A 19,438-nucleotide genomic window follows, 5' to 3' on the forward strand; every position below is an offset into this window, starting at 1 on the left:
TTGCTCTTGCAGTTGTTGATTTCACACTCTTCTTTCTCTCGCTCGCTAGCCTTGGGCCGAGCCAATTTACGGATAGCTGCCCGGCACGGTGATCGAGTCAACAAATACCCCGTTCCTATTTCCATAGTCTGCGGTACGACTCGAGTCCGTGGGTTCTTCCACGCCAGAATCGAAGACATAACACGCACACGCACGCACACGATTCTTTCTCTCTTTCGCATCACTCTCCATCTCTACCTTGACGTCCATCAACCCTTCGCCCGCTCGTTCGTCCTCGCGCGCTTCTTGTTTTCGACTGACTCGCGGCCTGCAAACATACTGTCTTTTCTCTGTATCTCTTCATCCATCTACCTAACCCTCTCTGTCGCTCAGCCATCCCTAGAAACTGGAATGCAAACACCCTCTTAGTTAGAGACAGGACACTCGCCTCGCTCCACCGGCTCATAATGTCATAATGCCATGACCACCTCATATCACTCGTCACTATTCTCGTCAATATCGCTATTCTCCACCAGCTTGGGATCCTCCATGGTCTTCACCACCATTGCCGTCGCACCACCATGGGAGTAGTCGTTGCGCTCTGGCAAGTGGCCGTAGACGTGACGCATTTTTGGCAGCAGGTACGTGTCATCTTGCGACTCTGCACATTGCTCGCTGATAGACTCTGGTCTGTCGGCGGGACACGGCTCCATCTGGATGAGCTGCGGCTGACCTCGATGCACATGTACAGAAACTCCTCGACTGGTACACACGCAAGACCCCCGTCGAATTATGGCTCGAACTCCTCCGTCATGCCGAAGCCTTCGAGGACTGGGAAGAGGCAGCCCTGCATCTAGATAACTTACTTGGACTGGACTTGTGGTGAGCAACCGCTGTTTGTGCCCATGTCTTAGAAGCACATGCTAACGTCCTTCGTGCCGCAACAGGAGGAATAACCCAACGTCCAAGTTCTACGACTACCGCCTAATCAACGAGCGCCTCAACTCTTTAATCGCTGCGAGAGAGGATGGCAACCTTAACCAACTAGTCAACCTCCTTCGCTCCGGCCTGATCCGGAACTTGGGCAATATCACTGCGCCAACCCTCTACAACCGGTCTTTCGCAGGCACCAAGTACTTGATCGAAGAATACATTACCCAGATCGCTGAAGCGGTAGAGGATATCACACATCTGCCAACGACACCAGGCTCCGACACTCTTGGACCCCCTGTTGGGTTGACAAACCAGATGAAGTTGGATTTCATTCACGACACTCGACAGGCTTTTGGAAGAAGCACGCTTGTTCTTCAGGGCGGTGCTATATTTGGAGTGTGCCATCTCGGTGTCGTGAAAGCGCTGTTCCTTCGGGGTCTACTCCCACGGATCATTACTGGGACTGCGACGGGCGCTCTCATTGCCGCATTGGTCGCTATCCACACCGAAGAGGAGCTCCCAAACGTGCTCAAGGGAGAAGGCATTGACCTGTCTGCGTTTTCGGGCAAGTTCAAAGCCGAAAAGGGTTTGCAAAAAGACCAATCCTACGCGACGAGGTGGAATACGCTTCTGAGAAGACTGAAGAGATTCACTCGTGAGGGCTACTTTCTCGACGTGAAGGTTTTGGAGGACTGCGTGAGAGCCAATGTCGGCGACTTAACATTCGAAGAAGCATACAACCGAAGCAAGAGGGTTTTGAACATAACTGTTGCTACAGCCGACCAAGGGGGTGTTCCGACACTGCTCAACTACCTGACGGCGCCGAACGTGGTAAGTTTCGTGCTCTTTACTCGGAGTAGGAGGAAGGCTAACACCAACGAAGCTTATATGGACCGCCGCAGTGGCTTCGAATGCCTCCACAGCCAGCCTCTACGGTCACCGAGAGACCACGGTGCTCTGCAAAGATGCACACGGAAACATCGTACCTTGGGCGCCGGCGAATACAATCGACTTCCACCATTGGACCCACGTTTCGTATTCAGACCGCGAGTCACCACTCCTCAGAATCGCCGAGCTTTTCAACGTGAACCACTTCATTGTCAGCCAGGCACGCCCTTACCTCATTCCCTTTTTGCAGAGCGACATGCACGGTCCGTCGCTCATGGAGACGCGCAACAGCACGACGTCAATCACGGCTTTTTTGGCTCGTATGGTGGGCTTGGAGATCAGGCATCGCTTACGCCAGCTTGACACGTTGCGTCTTCTCCCGGCAGGTATACGTCGCTTCCTCGTCGACGAACAAGTGCCAGGGGCTTCCATGACGCTAGTGCCCGAAGTGACGGCCAGTGATTTTGTACGCTTGCTCGAGACGCCGACGAGAGAGACGCTAGACTACTGGATCTCAAGGGGTGAGCGGAGTGTTTGGCCTGCCGTTGCCGCGCTTCGGATTCGTTGTGCCGTCGAGAATGAGCTAGACAGGTCATACCAAACCGTCCGTAGATTGAAGGCAGGTGGTCTCCGGAGGAAAGGTTCAACAGCGGCGACAGTGTCTTTGGACAACAGCAACAAAGAACGAAGAGCTAGCAGTATGGGAGCCGCATATTGATGGCGCCTACCGGAAGCAGGCTGCACACTGCAGCTGATCAAGTACATGCCACAGGGAATGGGGCATGCCTTGAAGTCTTGGGTATCAGCCCGATGCATGCAGATCCTACGTCGATTCTCGACGCGACTGTGCCCTCCATATAAGGCGCATTATAGTTTGGGGGTACCCCATGTACAGTGTGTATAAATCCATGTCAGCCATGACTGACCGGGCTGGGACAGACAGACATGGCGGTCAATAAACGGCGTGGCGTTTGGGGTCCTAAGATGATTACGCATCCATGTGGAAGCGTGGGGAAGACGCATCGGTGCCGATGATGGTCAAGATGTTCTCGAAGACTGCCACATTCAGACCATCGGTCAGGCTGCAGGCTGGAAGACAGGCTCGAGAAGGATGCGGGAGGGATCAGCTCAGCCAGGATGCAGAGAGATGCGGGTGTCCATAGCTTGTATGACGGAGAGACGCGTCCAGTGACGAGTGGAATGACCTACAACCTAAATTCACGGGAGCTTTTTCTCTGATGCCAAACCTGGAGACCGAGGGTGAGGGAGGGGTATTCAATGGATGCATGTGGATCCAAGTTATCGAACAGAATGCCTTACCACGCGCCCTCGGTGCATGTGCATGTGCATGCCTGCTTCTGCGTGTTTATCCCTCAAAGTGGTAGTTGTCCCTCCCCCTTTACGCCCGTAAGCCTTGCCAATCGTCCGGGGCGCCGGGTCACGGTTCCCCGGGGCACCAGAGATGCGTCGGACTGGCGCAGCTCTGCAAAAGGCACAGGTACGAAAGCATGGGCGACTGAGAACGGGGCTGGTGGACGAGGTGGTGGAGGAGTAGAAAGCGGAGGAGGGTGTGCATGTCTTGGGCGAGTAGGTAGGCAAGGGGGGCCAGTGCAGGAGATCCTCACGCTAGAGACCTTCTCGAAGCCTTCTCGAAGCCTGAAGGGGGGGCCACGAGGTCTTCCGCCAGGGGGGGGGGGGGGGGGGGAGTGTCCCGGGATAAGTAGAGCTGCGGCGAAGGCACCCCGTCAGAAGTCTAGGAGTCTTCCTAACTCTTGGCTTGCTGGGCGGAACGGCACCACGGCTCCAAGGCATGATGGCTAAATGGAAATATTTCGCGCAGTAGTCACGAGGGATCGGTGGATGCACGGATCTTGCTTCCCGTGCGGCGCGTTGTTCCTCGATGGGCGCGGCATTCGCGCTTCGTTGTTCTCCTCGCATGTCGTGGACACGGGGAATGGTTCCGCGGGCGGAGGAGGGGGGTTGATTTGCTCGGAAGCATTTCTGAGTTCTAGGGCCGGGAACGAAGCCCTTCCCCCTTGCTCAGTTGTCTTGCTGCGCGCTTCTAGAGTTTCCAGTATGCGTGGCCGGGGCTCCGAAGCAACGCACTTGCCATTGTTGCAACGGATAGGACTGCGTCCCACAGCCGTCCTGGATTGGGGAATGGAGAAACAGCCGGCGTGCAGGACTCGCCCGAGAATTGTGGTTCGGGGATTGGATCCTGTTCACCGCAGACCGGGTCTGTGCCGTCAGGTGACAAGGTATGCATCGAAGATCTTTCCTGTAGCAGTCCGCCCTTGAGCTCGTGCTGTTACCAGAGGCTCTCATCTATTCACGATTGGTGATGCTGCCGATGGTTCTGTGGCCTATACTTGTCCGATATGGACGGTACCGAGCGGTTCATCAGCTTGCACACCCCACTAGCTTGAGTCGTCGGTGTTGCCGGCAGCGCATATGCACTGTATCAACCCGGAGCTGCGGGGAAATGGCACAGGAAGCAATGTCGCAGTGCCATTATGGCCCCCAAAGCATACAAGCCCAAGTAACGAACACCCAGTGCTCAGAGTTGAGATTGTCTTCTGCACCGTGACGTCTAATGGGTCTGTTCGCCCAGCGGTTCGTCCACTTGGGACGCCAAGGAGGATTCGTGTGCTGGCATGGCTGGGCGGATACAGAGCTTCTCGAGTAAGCAGCACGTCTCTGTCTCTCGAAGGATCGGAGCCCATCCCCGACACCGGGCCCTGTACAGAGACTAAAGTGAACCGCACATCAATGGCATCCGAGTCAAAAGGTGAGTCAGGGGATCGATCTGACGGAACGTGCGGGCTTTACAGTGGAATGGTGGTCAATTTGGCTGGCTGGTTAATAGTGCGTTTCAGATCGACTGACAGCAGTAGCGCACTCGATGGAAGACAAACAGCGGCAGGTTTTTGTTGATTGGCATTCGGTATTGGGCCAATGATGCCATCGGGTTGACCACGCATTCATACCGAACATAGCCGTAGACGACTGGAGCTATATTCCTGCTGTCATCTGGTTCGGTAATTTGGTATTGTCAAGAGCAAGCGATTGGACCGAAGGAAGCCTATCTGGGTGTGAAGGCAGCAAGAGATTAAGGTTTGTGCGATATGGAGATTGGATTTGATAATTGTCCAGCTGCATTTGACGTAGTTTCATGATTGGGCGGATCGTCTCGCACATTGGCTTATGTCTTAGGCTCTCAGGAACCAAAGCCCATTCGTGAGTCCCTCGAGCCGATTAGGGTTGTCGTGCAACGTCTTTGGTTGGTATGGACAGTGCGATATCGGTCTCGACATCTTGACAATATCCAGCTCGTCTCCGTACAACACACACGTCGACCTACCCCTTCGGTGAGCAAGCTCGGCAAGGTGACGATGGTGTGGACGACATGGGCCTTGCGGGGACGGCTCTAGGCCAATTCCTTTGTCCACAGCCAAGACTCCGGCAGGGTTGGTTGTGTACTGCAAGACACCGTCCGAATGTGGCGGAAGCAAGCTAGTTTGCGTGCTGGGTGGGCGATGTCAGCAGCAACTGACACGCCCTAGCGAGCTCGGAAGATGGGATGGCGGAGCACGAGCACACGGTACTGGAATGATGCGATCGGCCGTTGTCGAGTAGGGCTGGCGTGTGCCCAACGGCCGATTGGATTGCCTGCGTAGACTAGGACGGCCGAGGACTAGTTCAGACCATCCGTTGACGCAGCTGTTCGGCTCGTCTTTCTGTCCTGTCTCACCGAGGACTGACGCAGTCAACGACGCGGAAGCATTGGCTCGTCCAGTCCCAAAAATAGGAAGAGGAGAAAACGAACACGGCGATGCCTCGAAGCTGGTGCCGTCAAAGCGTAAAGGCAAGAATTGGCGCGGAAGTTATCGTTCTCCACCCTTCGAATGTGTCTGAAAGGGAAAATGAGGCGGGCAACGAGCAGTCGTTAGAAGGGACGAGGGGTGGGAGGGAGATAAGTCACATTCTGAGGCCAATTCTACGCACCCAAGGTCCTGTAGTACCTAAGGCAGATACATCTATCCAGTGGCACTGGAGCAGGGCCGGGACCAAGCTTCTGGAAATAACAACGAAGTCGATATGAGATGACATACCAAGACTGAGAAAAGAAAGACGACGGCATGAGCAGCTTGCTGTCTCTGGAAAGCCACTCTGCAGATGCTGTTCCTGTTCCTACCCACCCTCCCTTCACTGGAAAAGTACCATGCCTGGACCCCACACCTGCGTACACCCCCAAGGACCCCAGGTGCAGCTTCACTCACACCCACCCACTCATCTCACCACACACCAGACTGGACGAACCTCTCTCTCCCCCCGTCTCCTTCTTCAGTGTCGAGCATCTTGCCCTGCCGCACTACCACGGTACATGCAGCTCGCAGCTGGGCTCAGCCGTGTAGCTGCTAAGAGGTGACGGCCAAAGTGTGCCTGCATCGGATGAGATGGTTAGAAGAGGACAAAAAGAGAGGGCGGGAAAGTTTGGGTGCTTGACGAAGGGGGAAAGGAAAAGAGAAATGGGAAAGGTGTGATTTCCTCGCACTCTTTCCGTCCAGCTTTCCCATGCAGCCATCGTCGCCGATGCTACACCCCAAACCACCACTGCCGACACCACCAACGTCCCGTACCTCACACCTCACGCAGTGCGTAAGCTACGTATAAATCCCCCCGATCCCCATCACACGTTTCTCGCCCCTATTCCTCAACCCACCACCAAAAAGCCATCATCCAAGATACTTCTCATCTCTTCTTGCCCTCTTACGCTTAAGCCATTTGTAGCCTGCTGTTCTGGAACGAATAGCCTCGTCAAATCTCTCTGGAACGAGAGAAACGAGTACGCCCTGCCTCGCTGGTCATCGCCATCGTCCGGCTTCTCTGCATCACTTCCCTTCATCCACCCCAAGCAGGCCTTGTTAAGGCCCCTTTCGATACACTTCTTATTCAACCTGTGGTGAGAAACACTCGTTCCTATAATAGTTGTTGGGTGCCCTGAGCGAGGTCTGACATCGCTTTCCTCAGCCAGCATCACTCAACGGCCGACCTCTTACATGCAAAATACCTTTGAATACTCCTTCGGATACCAAACACTTGACACAAAGATGTCTCATCCCAGCGCCAGCAACGACACACATATTCCCTTCCACGTTGCCTCGGCCGAGTACCAGCCCGGCAACTATTCGCAGCAACGTAGTCCCCAGTACAAAATCTCCAACGAACCCACGTCCTCTCTCGCTGAAGGCCGTGGCGCCCTTGACGATTCGGGCCACGACGGCGGCTTCGAGCTCATATTCTCGAGCGAGATCACTGCCTCGGGACCGCCTTCGGATACCACCGGTTCAGACGACACTGTCATCGATAGCACCATCATGAGGAGGGCCACTGGAACCTCTGCAGTCCTTGGGTCTGCTTTGACCCAGAACAACATGGATCTTCACGATCGGGTGTGTCCTCTCGGGCCCCTGACCACATACCAGTGGATCTGGGGTCAGCCATGCCCTGGTGGCTTCGACATCAAGGACGCTTCGTCCAAGGAAAGCATGAAGGTCCACGTCTCCCACTCGCGCGTTAGCCAGGCTACCGAGAACCTCGAGGTCGAATACGGCCTCGTCAACCACCCTTCCGAGGCATATATTGCCTTTGCCGGTTACTGGGCCGATTACGCCGCTGGCCCTGCGATGCAGGACGAACTGGATCAACTGAAGTGATGGTCATGTCCCGGTTTCGTCCTGTCCATCTTCCCTAGCGGTGGCTGTCACGCTCACCGACTGTCTTCTTCGCTCGTTTTCCCTCCGACCTGGAACCCAGCGTCTAGATTTCCCACAATGACAAGAGTGGTGTGAAATGAGGGACGGTTCGACCATGGCTTGCTTAATCTTGACTCGTCAGCTAGACCATTCCTTCCTATCAAGCTTCATGTTGCCATGAATTGGTGGAAAATTCTACGGTCGTTTGATTTGGTTCATGTCGCTCGTTGTTCGTCAGCTCGCTTTTGGATTAGCTTGGCGTCGTCGAATGTATGAAACACTGTCGTTTTCTGGAAGAAAAGGAAGACTTCTTTCTAGCCGCTCCTCTTGTATACTTTCATGCACGTTGATGTGCCGTTGGAATGCCGATCATTGATGTTCGTTTCACCGCGTCGTCATCGTTGCATTTTCACCCGGTGACCGAACCTAATCAACCCTGGCCCCTCCCCTCGGTCGGCACCGACTCAGATCTTCTCCCCACCAGCACTCCATTGAAGCGTCTCCATGCGGGGGAGAACGCCCTAAAGCGGGATGGACTTGGAGACGGCGTTGCATCGCATGGGATGAACTCATCTCCCGCCGCACCTACAAGCTTAGAGCCCCAGCTTTCTCCACGATGCATTGAATTTAGCCTGAACTTCAGCCGGGTTGAGCCCATTACCCAGCATGCCACCAGTTCCGTATTGCCGGATGACCTCTTCTGCCCACATGGCGAGCGTTGCAACAAGGTCATAGAATAGGGTATTATATTGAGGGGAAGTAGACGTAATGGAAGCATGGTGTCCGTACCTGCATGCCGTTATAAGACCCGCGAGTCCCTTCTCCTCATCGGAATTGGAGCTGTGGTCTGCAGCCAGCATTCGTTTCTCTGTAGCTTGTCGCCATGATGCTCTCCCTCAAGACGGCCCTCACGGCCTTGCTCTTCTTTTCCCCGCTGGTACAGGCTCGCCCGCGATGTCCCACGCGGGATGAGAGGGAATGGGTCACCATCTGGGGAACCATGCCCCAGCTCTGCGAGCCAGCCAACTTACCTCCAGCGCCCTTTGTGAGTCTCTCGTCTCGAATCCAGACCTTGCGCAGCGACTGACCTCATGACAGAACGAGACAGGCCGTGTCTTCCGCGACGCAACCCTTCGCCAAACTGTCAAGGTTTCTCTTGCGGCCTCCACCCTCCGCCTACAGATCAGCAACGCCTTTGGCGCGTCCGACCTGCCCATCACCGCCGTCACCATTGCCCGCACGGCCAATAACACGGCCGGTACCAGCGGCGTCGACGCCGACTCCCTCCAAGTCGTCACCTTCTCCGGCAGCGGCAGCTTCATCGTCCCCAACGGCGCCATCGTCTTCTCGGACCCGATTGAGCTCTCCGTTGAGGCGCGGTCGATCGTCTCTGTGACCATCTACCTCGCCGACGGGCAGACGACCAACAGCATCACCGCGCACCCGGGCAGCCGGACAACATCGTTCCTCGTCAACGGTAACCACGTGGCGGACCAGGACCTCGGCGCCAACGCCACCCGGACGGATCACTGGTATCTGATCAGCGCCATCGAGGCCTGGGTGCCCAAGGGCGCGTCGGCCGTGGCCATTGTGGGCGACTCCATCTCCGACGGCCGCGGCTCGACGACGAACGCCAACGACCGCTGGCCCGACCAGCTGCTGGCGCGAATGCAGAACGAGTCGTCAACACAGAGCATCGCCATCGTCAACGAGGCCGCTGGCGGGAACCGCGTGCTGGCCGACGGGCTAGGCCCGAACGGTCTGGGGCGCATCGACAGGGACGTCATCGCGCAGTCGGCCGTCAAGTACGCCATCGTCTTCATCGGTGTCAACGACATTGGCACGGCGGCCACCACGGCGGCGGCTCAGCAGGCCGTGGGCGACAGGCTCGTGGCGGCGTACGATCAGATGATTACGCGGCTGCACCGCTTCGGCATCGCCGTCTTCGGGGCGACGATCACGCCGTTCACGGGGGATGGCCAGACGTACTCCGATCCGGAGAGAGAGAAGACGAGACAGAAGGTGAACGAGTGGATCCGCAGCAGCGGGCGGTTCGATGGGCTTGTTGATTTCGATAAGGTGGTGAGGGACCCTGCGGCACCGGAGAAGCTCAAGGTCGAGTATGACACGGGAGATCATCTACATCTCAACCCGGCCGGGTACCAGGCCATGGCTGCCGGTGTCGATTTGGCGTTGTTTGAGAAGTTCAAGGATGGGGTTTGGAGCATGACATAGAGGGGGAAGCTGTTAGGTTGTTGTGCAAAGAGGAGCCGGTGGTGAGTCAGAGGGTGTATAAGCGAGTTGACGTTGGCGAGAAGGATTCGTCAGACCGTGTTGTTGCATGTGTGGTGTGATGATTGGATGACAGATGCATCTCCCGCCTTAGGGATCTTTTAGTAGTAATTCGGACGATCTCTGGCATACGCAGTACATACAAAGAGAAAAGCATTGCAGGGAATACAGTCCGTCCTTTGACTTGTTATTTGCCGAGGTACCTCTTGGGCTTAAGATGCCTGTATATGTTTCAACTCCGATTTGAGAAAACAGCACAGGGTTCGGGTGTGTAATTCTTGTGAACAAATTGCTTCCTGTGAATTTGTGGTGCCTCTATACATCCTACGTATATTTACTCAAATGTGAACCAATGCAAGGAGGGTCTGAGAGGTGGACAAAAGGTCGAGTTATGCAGACTAGTTGGCGCAACGTCGAGAACGAGCTTACACATCTCGAGCGCAAGGCTTGAATATGAAGGCTAAGTAACGGAAGATACTTATCTTGATTCTGAAGTCTCCTTACTGCGTAGCCAATAAGTTATATCAAGTGTCTAAACCTATCCTGTGTTGAGGTTCTCTGAGCCGGTTGCTCGCAATAAGAGTGCCCAACCTGTTTTGGGTATCCCTCTTAAGGCGATCTCCATCCTCAATACAATGACTCTTCGCTCGAAATGCACTCTTCCGCGTCGTAGTATTGTCGGTCCGGGTGCACCGTATTGTTCTCTATCTCAGAGAAAGCCTTGGCTCGTCACCTCAGACAGCTTCTCATTCTGTATTCATGCTGTTGTGAATCGAGTCACCAGGAAAGTGGAGAGAGGAAACAGCGCTTGCCACAGTTGGAAACGGGCCTGTGCGCTATTTGGCTTAGGTCCCTACGTTTGTATTCCTCAAGCTAGCCGGTCCACCTCAATCGACTATCACTGGATGCAAACATCCACACATCCCTAATAGTCTAGTGGTGAGGACATCTGCTTGTCATGGCATTTCCATCACTCCGTCGAGGAGACCTTTTGCACATTACCTCGAGTTGTTACGACAAAAGGGATATTTTTGGGACTCCTTTGATGGATATGGTGTGGTGATGGCTGAGTTGCCAGAGTCACTTTCGTGGTGTTGCGAACCCGAACCGGAGCTAAGCCCTTGACAGTGCCGAGTCAACCAAGGCACTGTGCTATCTTTCAGGCCACTGTACACGGCAGGGCGTACATGGTAAGGGTGTCCATGGCAGGGCGTGGGCCTTCGCTCTCTCCTATCTTCGTCGTATTAATCCACAAGACAGCACGATAACATATCTGGGAAGCTCACGACACAATCATTTAGAGCGCAGCTAATTCATTGACCTTTTCCGACGACGTTTCAATTGGATAGGGGGGTTTGCCGCAGCTTGGTCACGTATTACAGGCTCAGTCCGTCTCCCTCATCGGAGCATACACCTCAAAAGCGCTCACGCCAAAAGACGAGGCAACGGCTGGATTGTCATCGCTCACCAAACATGATTGTCCCACGCTCATCTTGCCGTCTGGCGAGACACGCAATCTCCCCGGCGCAGCTCTGCCGGAGCTCGAAACGAGCCGCGCCTGCGGGTGCGGTGTTTGGACGACTACAGGCGGATCGTCGTTACATGAGCGCCGGCGCTTATCGGACCCCTGCTGGACTGAAGGATCTTCTGCGCGTCTCTGAGGAGGTCGCAGACGCCGTCGCAACCAACAAGCCCGTTGTTGCTCTCGAGTCGACAATTTACACCCACGGCGCGCTGGGCAATGACCTCGGTCTGGAGGATGTCGTCCGCCAGGGCGGCGGCGTGCCCGCGGTCTGTGGCATTCTCAACGGCGAGCCTGTCGTCGGTTTGACTGAGGCGGAGGTTGCGCAGATGGTTGACTCTGGCACTGCCAGCAAGGTTTCGAGAAGGGACGTTGCTCACCTGGTTGGACTGGTAAGTTAGTCTCGCGGCAGTCTATGCTCATGGCATTCATGTCTGGGCTATCTCATCTGAGTTTGCTACCCATGTCACCCCTGAATTCTGAACTACTAGCCAAGAAACAAGAAAGCTCACAGACGAACCAGGGCATCACGGGCAAGAAGGTTCACGGCGGCACAACCATCGCCGGGACCATGCTGCTCTCAAGACTTGCCGGTATCCGAATCTTCGGCACTGGCGGCCTAGGCGGCGTCCACCGCGGCGGCGAGAACACCATGGACGTCTCAGCAGACCTCACAGAGCTCGGCCGTACTCGTGTGGCGGTTGTGAGCGCCGGGTGCAAGGGGTTCCTCGACATCCCACGCACGCTCGAGTTTCTCGAGACGCACGGCGCCTTCGTCGCGACATTCGCCGACGGCCGCACAGGTCAGGTCGACTTCCCCGCCTTCTGGGCCCGCGACAGCGGCACCAAGAGTCCCCTGGTGGTCCAGACCGAGCGCGAGGCTGCCGCCATGATCCTGGCGCAGGAGAGGCTGGGCATCGAGTCCGGCATGCTCTTCGCCAACCCCATCCCCGAGGAGTACGCCATCCCCCGCGCGGAGATGGACGCCGTCATCGAGACGGCGGTCACGGAAGCCATGGAGAAGGGGTTCACTGGGGCCGCCAACACGCCGTACGTGCTTGGCAGGATCAGGAAGTTGACACAGGAGCGGAGCACGCTGGCCAACAAGGCCCTGGTGAGGTCCAACGTGGCGCGGGCCACCAGCATTGCGGTGGAGCTCTCGAAGCTGCTGAACGGGGACGCCGGTTCGGAATCCGTGTAAGTGAGCGTTTTGCGCATAGCTCAGCCAGAAGGTAGACTCTGACTGCGTAGATAGCTCGTCAAACACGTTTGTTTCTGGTTATGACATCGCTGCCACCGCGAAGCCCGCGACCAAGGCGGAGGCGCCCAAGTCGAGCAAGGCGGATGTCCTTGTGGCAGGGTCCGTGGCAGTTGACTTGAGCTGTGACTATCAACCCCTTGGTGACAAGAAAGAGGTTTCCCCTCATATGCATACGTCAAATCCTGCCCGCATTAGCCAGTCCATCGGCGGCGTCGGTCACAACGTTGCTCTCGCTGCCCACAGGGTGAGCGAAGACCTTAGTGTACGCCTCTGCAGCTTGATCGGAGACGATGTGTAAGTCAACACCCGTATTACCGTCTATTTTGACCCATTCTAAGTGAACCAAAGTGCCGGAGCAACGGTACTCTCCTCCCTCGAAGCCTCGGGTCTCGAGACGACCTACATCCGCCAGCTCACCTCCGACTGCCACGTTTCGAATCGCACCGCGCAGTACGTCGCCGTCAACGACGCCGAGAAGAACCTCGTCATGGCCATGGCCGACATGGGCATATTCACCAACCACTCGTTCCCAGACTACTGGAAGTCGGCCGTCGCTGGCGCCAAGCCGCGCTGGCTCGTCGTCGACGGCAAATGGAGCCCCAAGGACATCCGGGCGTGGATCCAGGCCGGTCGAGAGCAGGCCTGCAAGGTCGCCTTCGAGCCCGTCTCGACAGCCAAGTCTATCAGCCTGTTCCCACGAGAGCACCCGCACCTCGGCGTGTTCCCAAACCCGGGCATCGACATCGCGTCGCCGAACCACTACGAACTGACGGCTATGTACAGCGCAGCGAAGGAGAATGGCTTCTTCGATACCCCTGAGTGGTTCGAGGTTATCGATGCGTTTGGAATGCATGGCGCTAGGGAGCGCTTTGTATACCTGACATCTAGGGAGATGACAGATGCGGGCATCCCTGTACAGATGATTCATCTCCTGCCCTATATCCCTACCATCGTCACGAAGCTGGGATCCAAGGGTGTTCTTCTGACCACGATCTTGGGCAAGAACGATCCTCGTTTGAAGGATAGGAACGAAGAGAGGTGGTTGCTCACCAGGGCCCACGTTGACCACCCCACAATCGGTGGCGTGTACATGCGTCTGTTCCCGCCGGCGGAAACGGTTGCCGTGGAAGACATCGTCTCTGTCAACGGCGTTGGAGACACGTTCTTGGGTGTCATGATTGCAGGCTTGTCTCAGGGAGGCAAGGTTGAGCATTTGATCGATGTTGCGCAGAAAGCGGCGGTGTTGACGTTGAAGAGTCACGAAAGTGTGAGCCCTGACTTGGGAAGACTTGACCGGCTCTTGAAGGCCGCCGTGAAGAGTTGAGCGGTCTAAGATGGTCTTGTAGGAAGTATAATCACATATTGCCGGTTGTTACAGCAGTGAAGTACACTGTCTCAGCTGGCTTCGGCCTCGGTTCCACGAGAATCTTTGCATCGCCTACGTATAAGTACTCTGCTGTCGAGTTGCTTGAGTGGCGCAGATAGATGCACAAACGCTTGCCCCTCAAAGGGATCACCAAGGGTGTCATTGTCATCAGGTGCTATGATCTCTAGATCAACTGCAAATACAATGACCCAGTTCTCTAATAGAAGAAAGCAATCACTTCAATCGGCATGACAAGTGGTTTCTGGCGCGTTTGTTTCTGCCTGTCTTGATGTACCTTGGGAGTATGCCGAACTTGTTCGCTCGTCAACAGTCAAGAATGGAAGGGGCTAACATGTACATCGAGTAAGCCAGGTTTTGGTGTTGTCGTGGGATAGTAAAACCAACTCCACCAAAAGTCCGAGCTGGTACATGGACGCAAAAACTCGACTTTCACCGTGACTTGCTTACGCTTGAGGTTTGGTTAAGCGATGCTTGTCGATAATTGTCTCATTTCCACATCAGAGTGCACTGGCGCCCTCGGGCATTCAACCGCGAACACCGCAGGTGATGCATTGATGTCTAGGGTGCGTATATGTGTCTCACATCAGTTCGTGGTTTCACAGAATAAAGCTTCTGCAAAAACCAGTACTGCTTTGCCCTCATAGATATGTAATAAATGCACGGCCTGAGTGCTAGGCGGAGTGATGTTGTCATATACACAGCATCTAATTTCCAATGAACGAACCAAGTATCAAGTGGCTTTCGTCAAGTCGCCAGTCGATGAACGTTGAAAGAATGAAGTAGACATGGTGGCCGATGTGCAGCCACGGAGGGGTCAAGATGCCCCGCAGAACAGCCTCGGAGCATAGTAGATATCATTGGCTGGACCTTGGCTGTGGCTGAGAAGCTTAACCAATGATGGGCCGGGAGCGTCTGCAAGGCTGAAAGCCCCAGTAAAAAAATTCTGGACGTCCTTTGCAAGCCGCCTACTACTCCCACCCTGATCCGCCGGTGCGAGCTCACGACCGAAAATCCTTGTCAAACCACCAACCCGCGACAATGGCAAAAGAGCAACCGTTCGAGCAGTTTTCCGACGAGGAGGAGGAACTGACTTCTTCGGAAGAGTCAGATCTCGAGGAGGAGACCCCGCGCCAGCGCAAACCGAAGCCCGTTTTTGACGAAAAGGATTCCGACGAGGAGGAGCTCGAGAAGTTGGTCTTGGGAGGGAAGGCCGACTTCCGCGAACAGCTTTTCCGGAACGATGTGCTCGGCGATATCGAACGACTGGAGAAGGAGCAGAACCTTCAGCTCACCAAGCCCGACGATCCCACACTAGAGGACGTTGCCGACCACGACCTCTTCTTCCTCGACACCGGCGTCCCCACGGCGAAGAGCTCTCAGGCCGGCAAGGCGGGCAAGCAAGAACCGGCGGCCGCAGAAGGCGCGCCTGCGTGGGAAGACAGCGACGACGAGCGATTGACGGTCTCCCTGGCGACCGCTACGAGGTTACGAAAGTTGCGCCTTACCGAAGCTGAGGACGTGGTTAGCGGCGCCGAGTACAGCAGAAGATTGAGAACCCAGTTCCTCCGCCTGAACCCCCTGCCGAAATGGGCGCAAGAACCTGAAGGCCGGCCCGCGAAGAGGAGAAGACGCTCGTCCGCTGCCGCCTCCGACTCCTCCATCAGCTCCGACGACGAGGGCAGCGACACGGAGCTGTCCGCTGCCCTCTGGAGAAGTTCCTCCGCGACGTCCACCGCCTCGCCGGCAGGGACGCCACGGGCAAGACCCGCCTCAGGCCCGAGGTCATCGACATCCAGCGCACCCGCGAGATCCCCGACACCCACAAGGCCGCCGTCAACAACCTGTCCTTCCACCCGAAATACCCCGTCCTCCTCTCCTCCAGCGTCTCCTCCGTGCTGTACCTGCACCACCTCAACCCGACGGCCCACCCGACGCCGAACCCGATGCTCACCTCGGTGCAGGCAAAGGGCGTCGACGTCCGCCGTGCCGAGTTCCTGTACCCGGCGGGCGACCAGATCTTCTTCGCCGGACGGCGCAAATTCTTCCACAGCTGGGACCTTGAGTCCGGCCACGTGCAGAAGACGAGCCAGATCCAGGGCCACAAGCTCGAGCACAAGACCATGGAGCACTTCAAGCTCAGCCCCTGTGGGCGGTACATGGGCCTCGTGGCGTCGATGAGGAAGGGCGGCGGTATTATCAACATCGTCAGCACCGAGTCGAGGCAGTGGATCGCCGCCGCGCGGCTGGACAGCCGGCACGGTATCGCCGACTTTGCGTGGTGGAGCAACGGCGACGGACTCTCGATCCTGGGCAGGGACGGCTCCGTCGGCGAGTACAGCATGGTCGAGCGGAAGTTCCTCGCGGTGTGGCGCGACGAGGGCTGCGTGGGCGGCATCGTCATCGCGCTGGGCGGCCACCAGGGCCCGGAGCTCCTGGGCGACGACCGCTGGGTCGCTGTTGGATCCAGCAGCGGTATCACCAACATCTACGACCGCGAGACCCTCATCAAGACGTCCAAGACGGGCGAGGTCAGCGTCCAGGAGCAGCCCGAGCCAACGCGCCGCTTCGAGCAGCTGGTCACGCCCATCACGGTGCTGACCTTCTCGCCCGACGGCCAGCTACTGGCTTTTGGCAGCAGGGAAGCCAAGGACGCGCTGCGTCTCGTCCACCTGCCCAGCTGCACCGTCTACAGAAACTGGCCCACGGCGCAGACGCCGCTGGGCAGGATTACGAGCGTGGCGTTTGGACGGAGCAGCGAGCTTCTCGCGGTTGGTAATGACACGGGCAAGATTAGAATGTGGGAGATACGGAGTTAGAGTCATCAAAAAGGAATTGTGTATTGCGGTTTACCCGGCGTGAGGCCATCTTAATTCCATTATTCTGCATCCAGCCAGACGTTCATCGTATCCCCGTGGGTCGTGCCCATGTTCCCATTCATCCCAAGTACTTGGTGATCTCGCGGCGGAGCTGGCCGAGGGGGTGTCCCTTGGGGAAGTTCTTCTTGGGCATCCAGAGGCCTGTCTTCCGGGTGTACTGCGCGAGCTGGCGTACGTTCTGGAAGAGCTTGATCGCTCCACCTCCATTCATGGCGTCGAGGAACTGCTTGATGTTCACATGAACCTTGCTTAGGGCCTTCACATCGCAGGAGGGAACGGGGGTCAGCTCAGTCTTACGATAGAGGGTTCCGATGTAAGGGCGGAGAGTACTAACCTTGCGGCATTGGGTCTTGCTGGGCAAGTCGTCAGGGAGACCAAGGTCGCGGCAGAGGCGCTGCCAGTCGGCGAGTTCGCTCTTGCCAAAGTACTCATCCCACTGAGAGAAGAACATCGCTGCATTCTCGGCTTTCTTCTCCGACTTTGTCTGAGAGGTGTAGTTCTTCTTCTTGGGGGTAAAATTCTCCTTCGGAGCGGCGACCTCCTCCATCTTCGGGCTGATGTTCTCCGTTTTCGCCAGAGGGGTACTCTGCTTTGTCTCGTCCTCGAGCTCAAGATCCTCCAACTTGACCTTAACGTAGTCGAGAAAATCGTCAATCTCGTGGCGGCCATCGTTCTTCTTATACGCAGGATCGGCATCTTCCTTCTTCATCTTGGTTTCGACGTCATTCTCAACCTCGTGGCCGTCGTTGCTCTCCTGCACCTTGATGTCTGCCTGCGCTCCCTTGGCCTTGCGGCCGGCGGCTCCCAGCATGCGAAACATTGCCAACGGTCTGCAGGTGCAGAGTGTTCTATGTTGGAAGGGTGATTCGGGGAAAATGTAGGAGTGAGACCGGACTTACCCTCAGAGCCTGGTGCAAAGTGCTTGGTTTGCTGGTTTCCCTTATATGCCACAAGATGAGGGTGCCTGGGGACGGGTTCAGGTGTGGCTACCCGTTGTTGGAGAATGAGACCTAAAAGAAAGAGAATTTTTTCTCCCGCGTCCCCCATGTGAGAAGACGATGGAAGCTTGCGTTTGTCTTCTGTTTGTTCATTATGGATTCGTCGTTTGCGTGTCAAGGTGCCGTAGGTCTGCAACGGCCACCTTGGCTGGCCTTTGAACAAGACGTTCACGGTGAACATGATTAGAGTTCCGTAAATCTCACGCACAAGACGTTTCCTCTCCATGACGACTGGGGTTTACTCAGACAAGCTGGGATCACAGGTTTATGATATTATTGCGATGTTAGTAGAATGAGCACAATGGATTGTCACAGCCGATCTCACGATCACATTACAAGTACACAGAAAACCAAGACACTGAGGAGTAGCTTATTACTCATCGTATACAGTTAGGTCTACGATGGTAGCGAGAGTTGATAGGGTCCCCTTTCTTTACCGACCTTTCCAAGTAAGGACCCTCTGAAATGCAAAACTGGTGGTCTCTTAGCTTGATGTGCCTTTGGAGGCGAATTGAGTATTTCATGCCCAGTTTCTAAGCTTTGACTTGGATTTCTTTGACATCTGGATTTGTAGTAGCGTAGGAAACACCACTTTTGATTGAATCTCTTAACTGGATAAGAGGAGCCGCCCACTCGCCGCTCGAGCCAAGCCAACAAGTACCTGTGTCAACAGCCAAGAGAGATACTACCAACTTCCATGGGCATGATCCGCACGTTTTTCGAAGAATTTCGTGTTTCCCACAGCGTGCTGTAGTGACACATTGTGCACTCTCAAGGCTTTAAACTGCAGTGAAGCTCATCTAGAACGTCTGAGGGAACGACGAGACAGAATATTACAGTGCGTGATTTAAGACAGTTATCGTCGAGGTTTGTGAGAAAATCGTGGTCACTGCTCGTGGGATCCGTTCACACCTAGCTTTGATTCTGATTGCAAGCAGTCTAGGCATCACATTAGTTACAGGCCGAAGCAAAACAACATCTGAGCGTTGCCATAGCATGTCCAGCACAGCCGAACCGATAAGAGAGGAACATTTGTACACATAAGGTGTTACTCGCACCGTAAACCTTGCTCATCTATAACCCGCCTGGTCTCTATCATTAGTTGGCTCGCATAGACTCGGAGTCATTACGAGGTGTAAGCTGATATCATATCGCGATCCCCAAAAGGGCAATGTGCTGCCTGCCGGGCCTGGTCGTGTTCATGCTCATCCACTCGGCTATGAGATCAGAGCAAATGAGAGTATAGTGAATGCTGTACAAAGAAGCCTCACCGTAACGCCAAAAGAAATATCACCCAAGCTATCTTTACTATTCCATAACGTTTCCGTCTCTCCCGTTCTTCGCTTGCTGACTTATTGCTGCATGGGCCTGCTGACATGATTCGTATGTATCTGGAAGAATATGCAAAAGACAAGTTGAGAAGCACTTGTCAACCGATTTCTCTTACTTTGTCGCACCATACCCGATTAGTTGTCCAGCGCAGTGCAACGTAGGCAAGGCAAGAGTCTCTGCAGGCTGAGCTTTGACTCTCTCTATGGAAGACGCA

The 19,438-nt window shown here is 55.5% G+C and overlaps 6 protein-coding genes across 6 annotated transcripts; 5 read left to right on the plus strand and 1 right to left on the minus strand.

The window, feature by feature from the left end:
* Positions 1-560: 560 nt before the first annotated feature.
* ColSpa_02193 (putative triosephosphate isomerase) lies at positions 561-2,518 on the plus strand (the record flags this gene model as incomplete). Its single annotated transcript, XM_049268405.1, has 4 exons — positions 561-620; positions 731-861; positions 927-1,743; positions 1,796-2,518. 4 exons carry the CDS (start codon positions 561-563, stop codon positions 2,516-2,518), a joined length of 1,731 nt encoding a protein of 576 aa, XP_049124362.1.
* A 4,393-nt stretch (positions 2,519-6,911) lies between these two features.
* Positions 6,912-7,517, plus strand: ColSpa_02194 (uncharacterized protein; the record flags this gene model as incomplete). The annotated part of the gene is made up of 1 exon (XM_049268406.1): positions 6,912-7,517. The coding sequence occupies one exon, from the start codon at positions 6,912-6,914 to the stop codon at positions 7,515-7,517; it is 606 nt and encodes a 201-aa protein (XP_049124363.1).
* Positions 7,518-8,439: 922 nt separating this feature from the next.
* On the plus strand, positions 8,440-9,791 carry ColSpa_02195 (uncharacterized protein; the record flags this gene model as incomplete). The annotated part of the gene is made up of 2 exons (XM_049268407.1): positions 8,440-8,601; positions 8,655-9,791. 2 exons carry the CDS (start codon positions 8,440-8,442, stop codon positions 9,789-9,791), a joined length of 1,299 nt encoding a protein of 432 aa, XP_049124364.1.
* A 1,530-nt stretch (positions 9,792-11,321) lies between these two features.
* On the plus strand, positions 11,322-13,955 carry ColSpa_02196 (pseudouridine-metabolizing bifunctional protein; the record flags this gene model as incomplete). The annotated part of the gene is made up of 4 exons (XM_049268408.1): positions 11,322-11,762; positions 11,885-12,567; positions 12,626-12,925; positions 12,980-13,955. 4 exons carry the CDS (start codon positions 11,322-11,324, stop codon positions 13,953-13,955), a joined length of 2,400 nt encoding a protein of 799 aa, XP_049124365.1.
* Positions 13,956-15,056: 1,101 nt separating this feature from the next.
* Positions 15,057-16,834, plus strand: ColSpa_02197 (putative U3 small nucleolar RNA-associated protein 7; the record flags this gene model as incomplete). The annotated part of the gene is made up of 2 exons (XM_049268409.1): positions 15,057-15,745; positions 15,766-16,834. The coding sequence occupies 2 exons, from the start codon at positions 15,057-15,059 to the stop codon at positions 16,832-16,834; spliced, it is 1,758 nt and encodes a 585-aa protein (XP_049124366.1).
* Positions 16,835-16,952: 118 nt separating this feature from the next.
* ColSpa_02198 (uncharacterized protein) lies at positions 16,953-17,714 on the minus strand (the record flags this gene model as incomplete). The annotated part of the gene is made up of 1 exon (XM_049268410.1): positions 16,953-17,714. One exon carries the CDS (start codon positions 17,712-17,714, stop codon positions 16,953-16,955), a length of 762 nt encoding a protein of 253 aa, XP_049124367.1.
* Positions 17,715-19,438: the final 1,724 nt, after the last annotated feature.

Source organism: Colletotrichum spaethianum, assembly GCF_022836535.1.
Source record: "Colletotrichum spaethianum MAFF 239500 DNA, contig04, whole genome shotgun sequence".
Taxonomy (NCBI): domain Eukaryota; kingdom Fungi; phylum Ascomycota; class Sordariomycetes; order Glomerellales; family Glomerellaceae; genus Colletotrichum; species Colletotrichum spaethianum.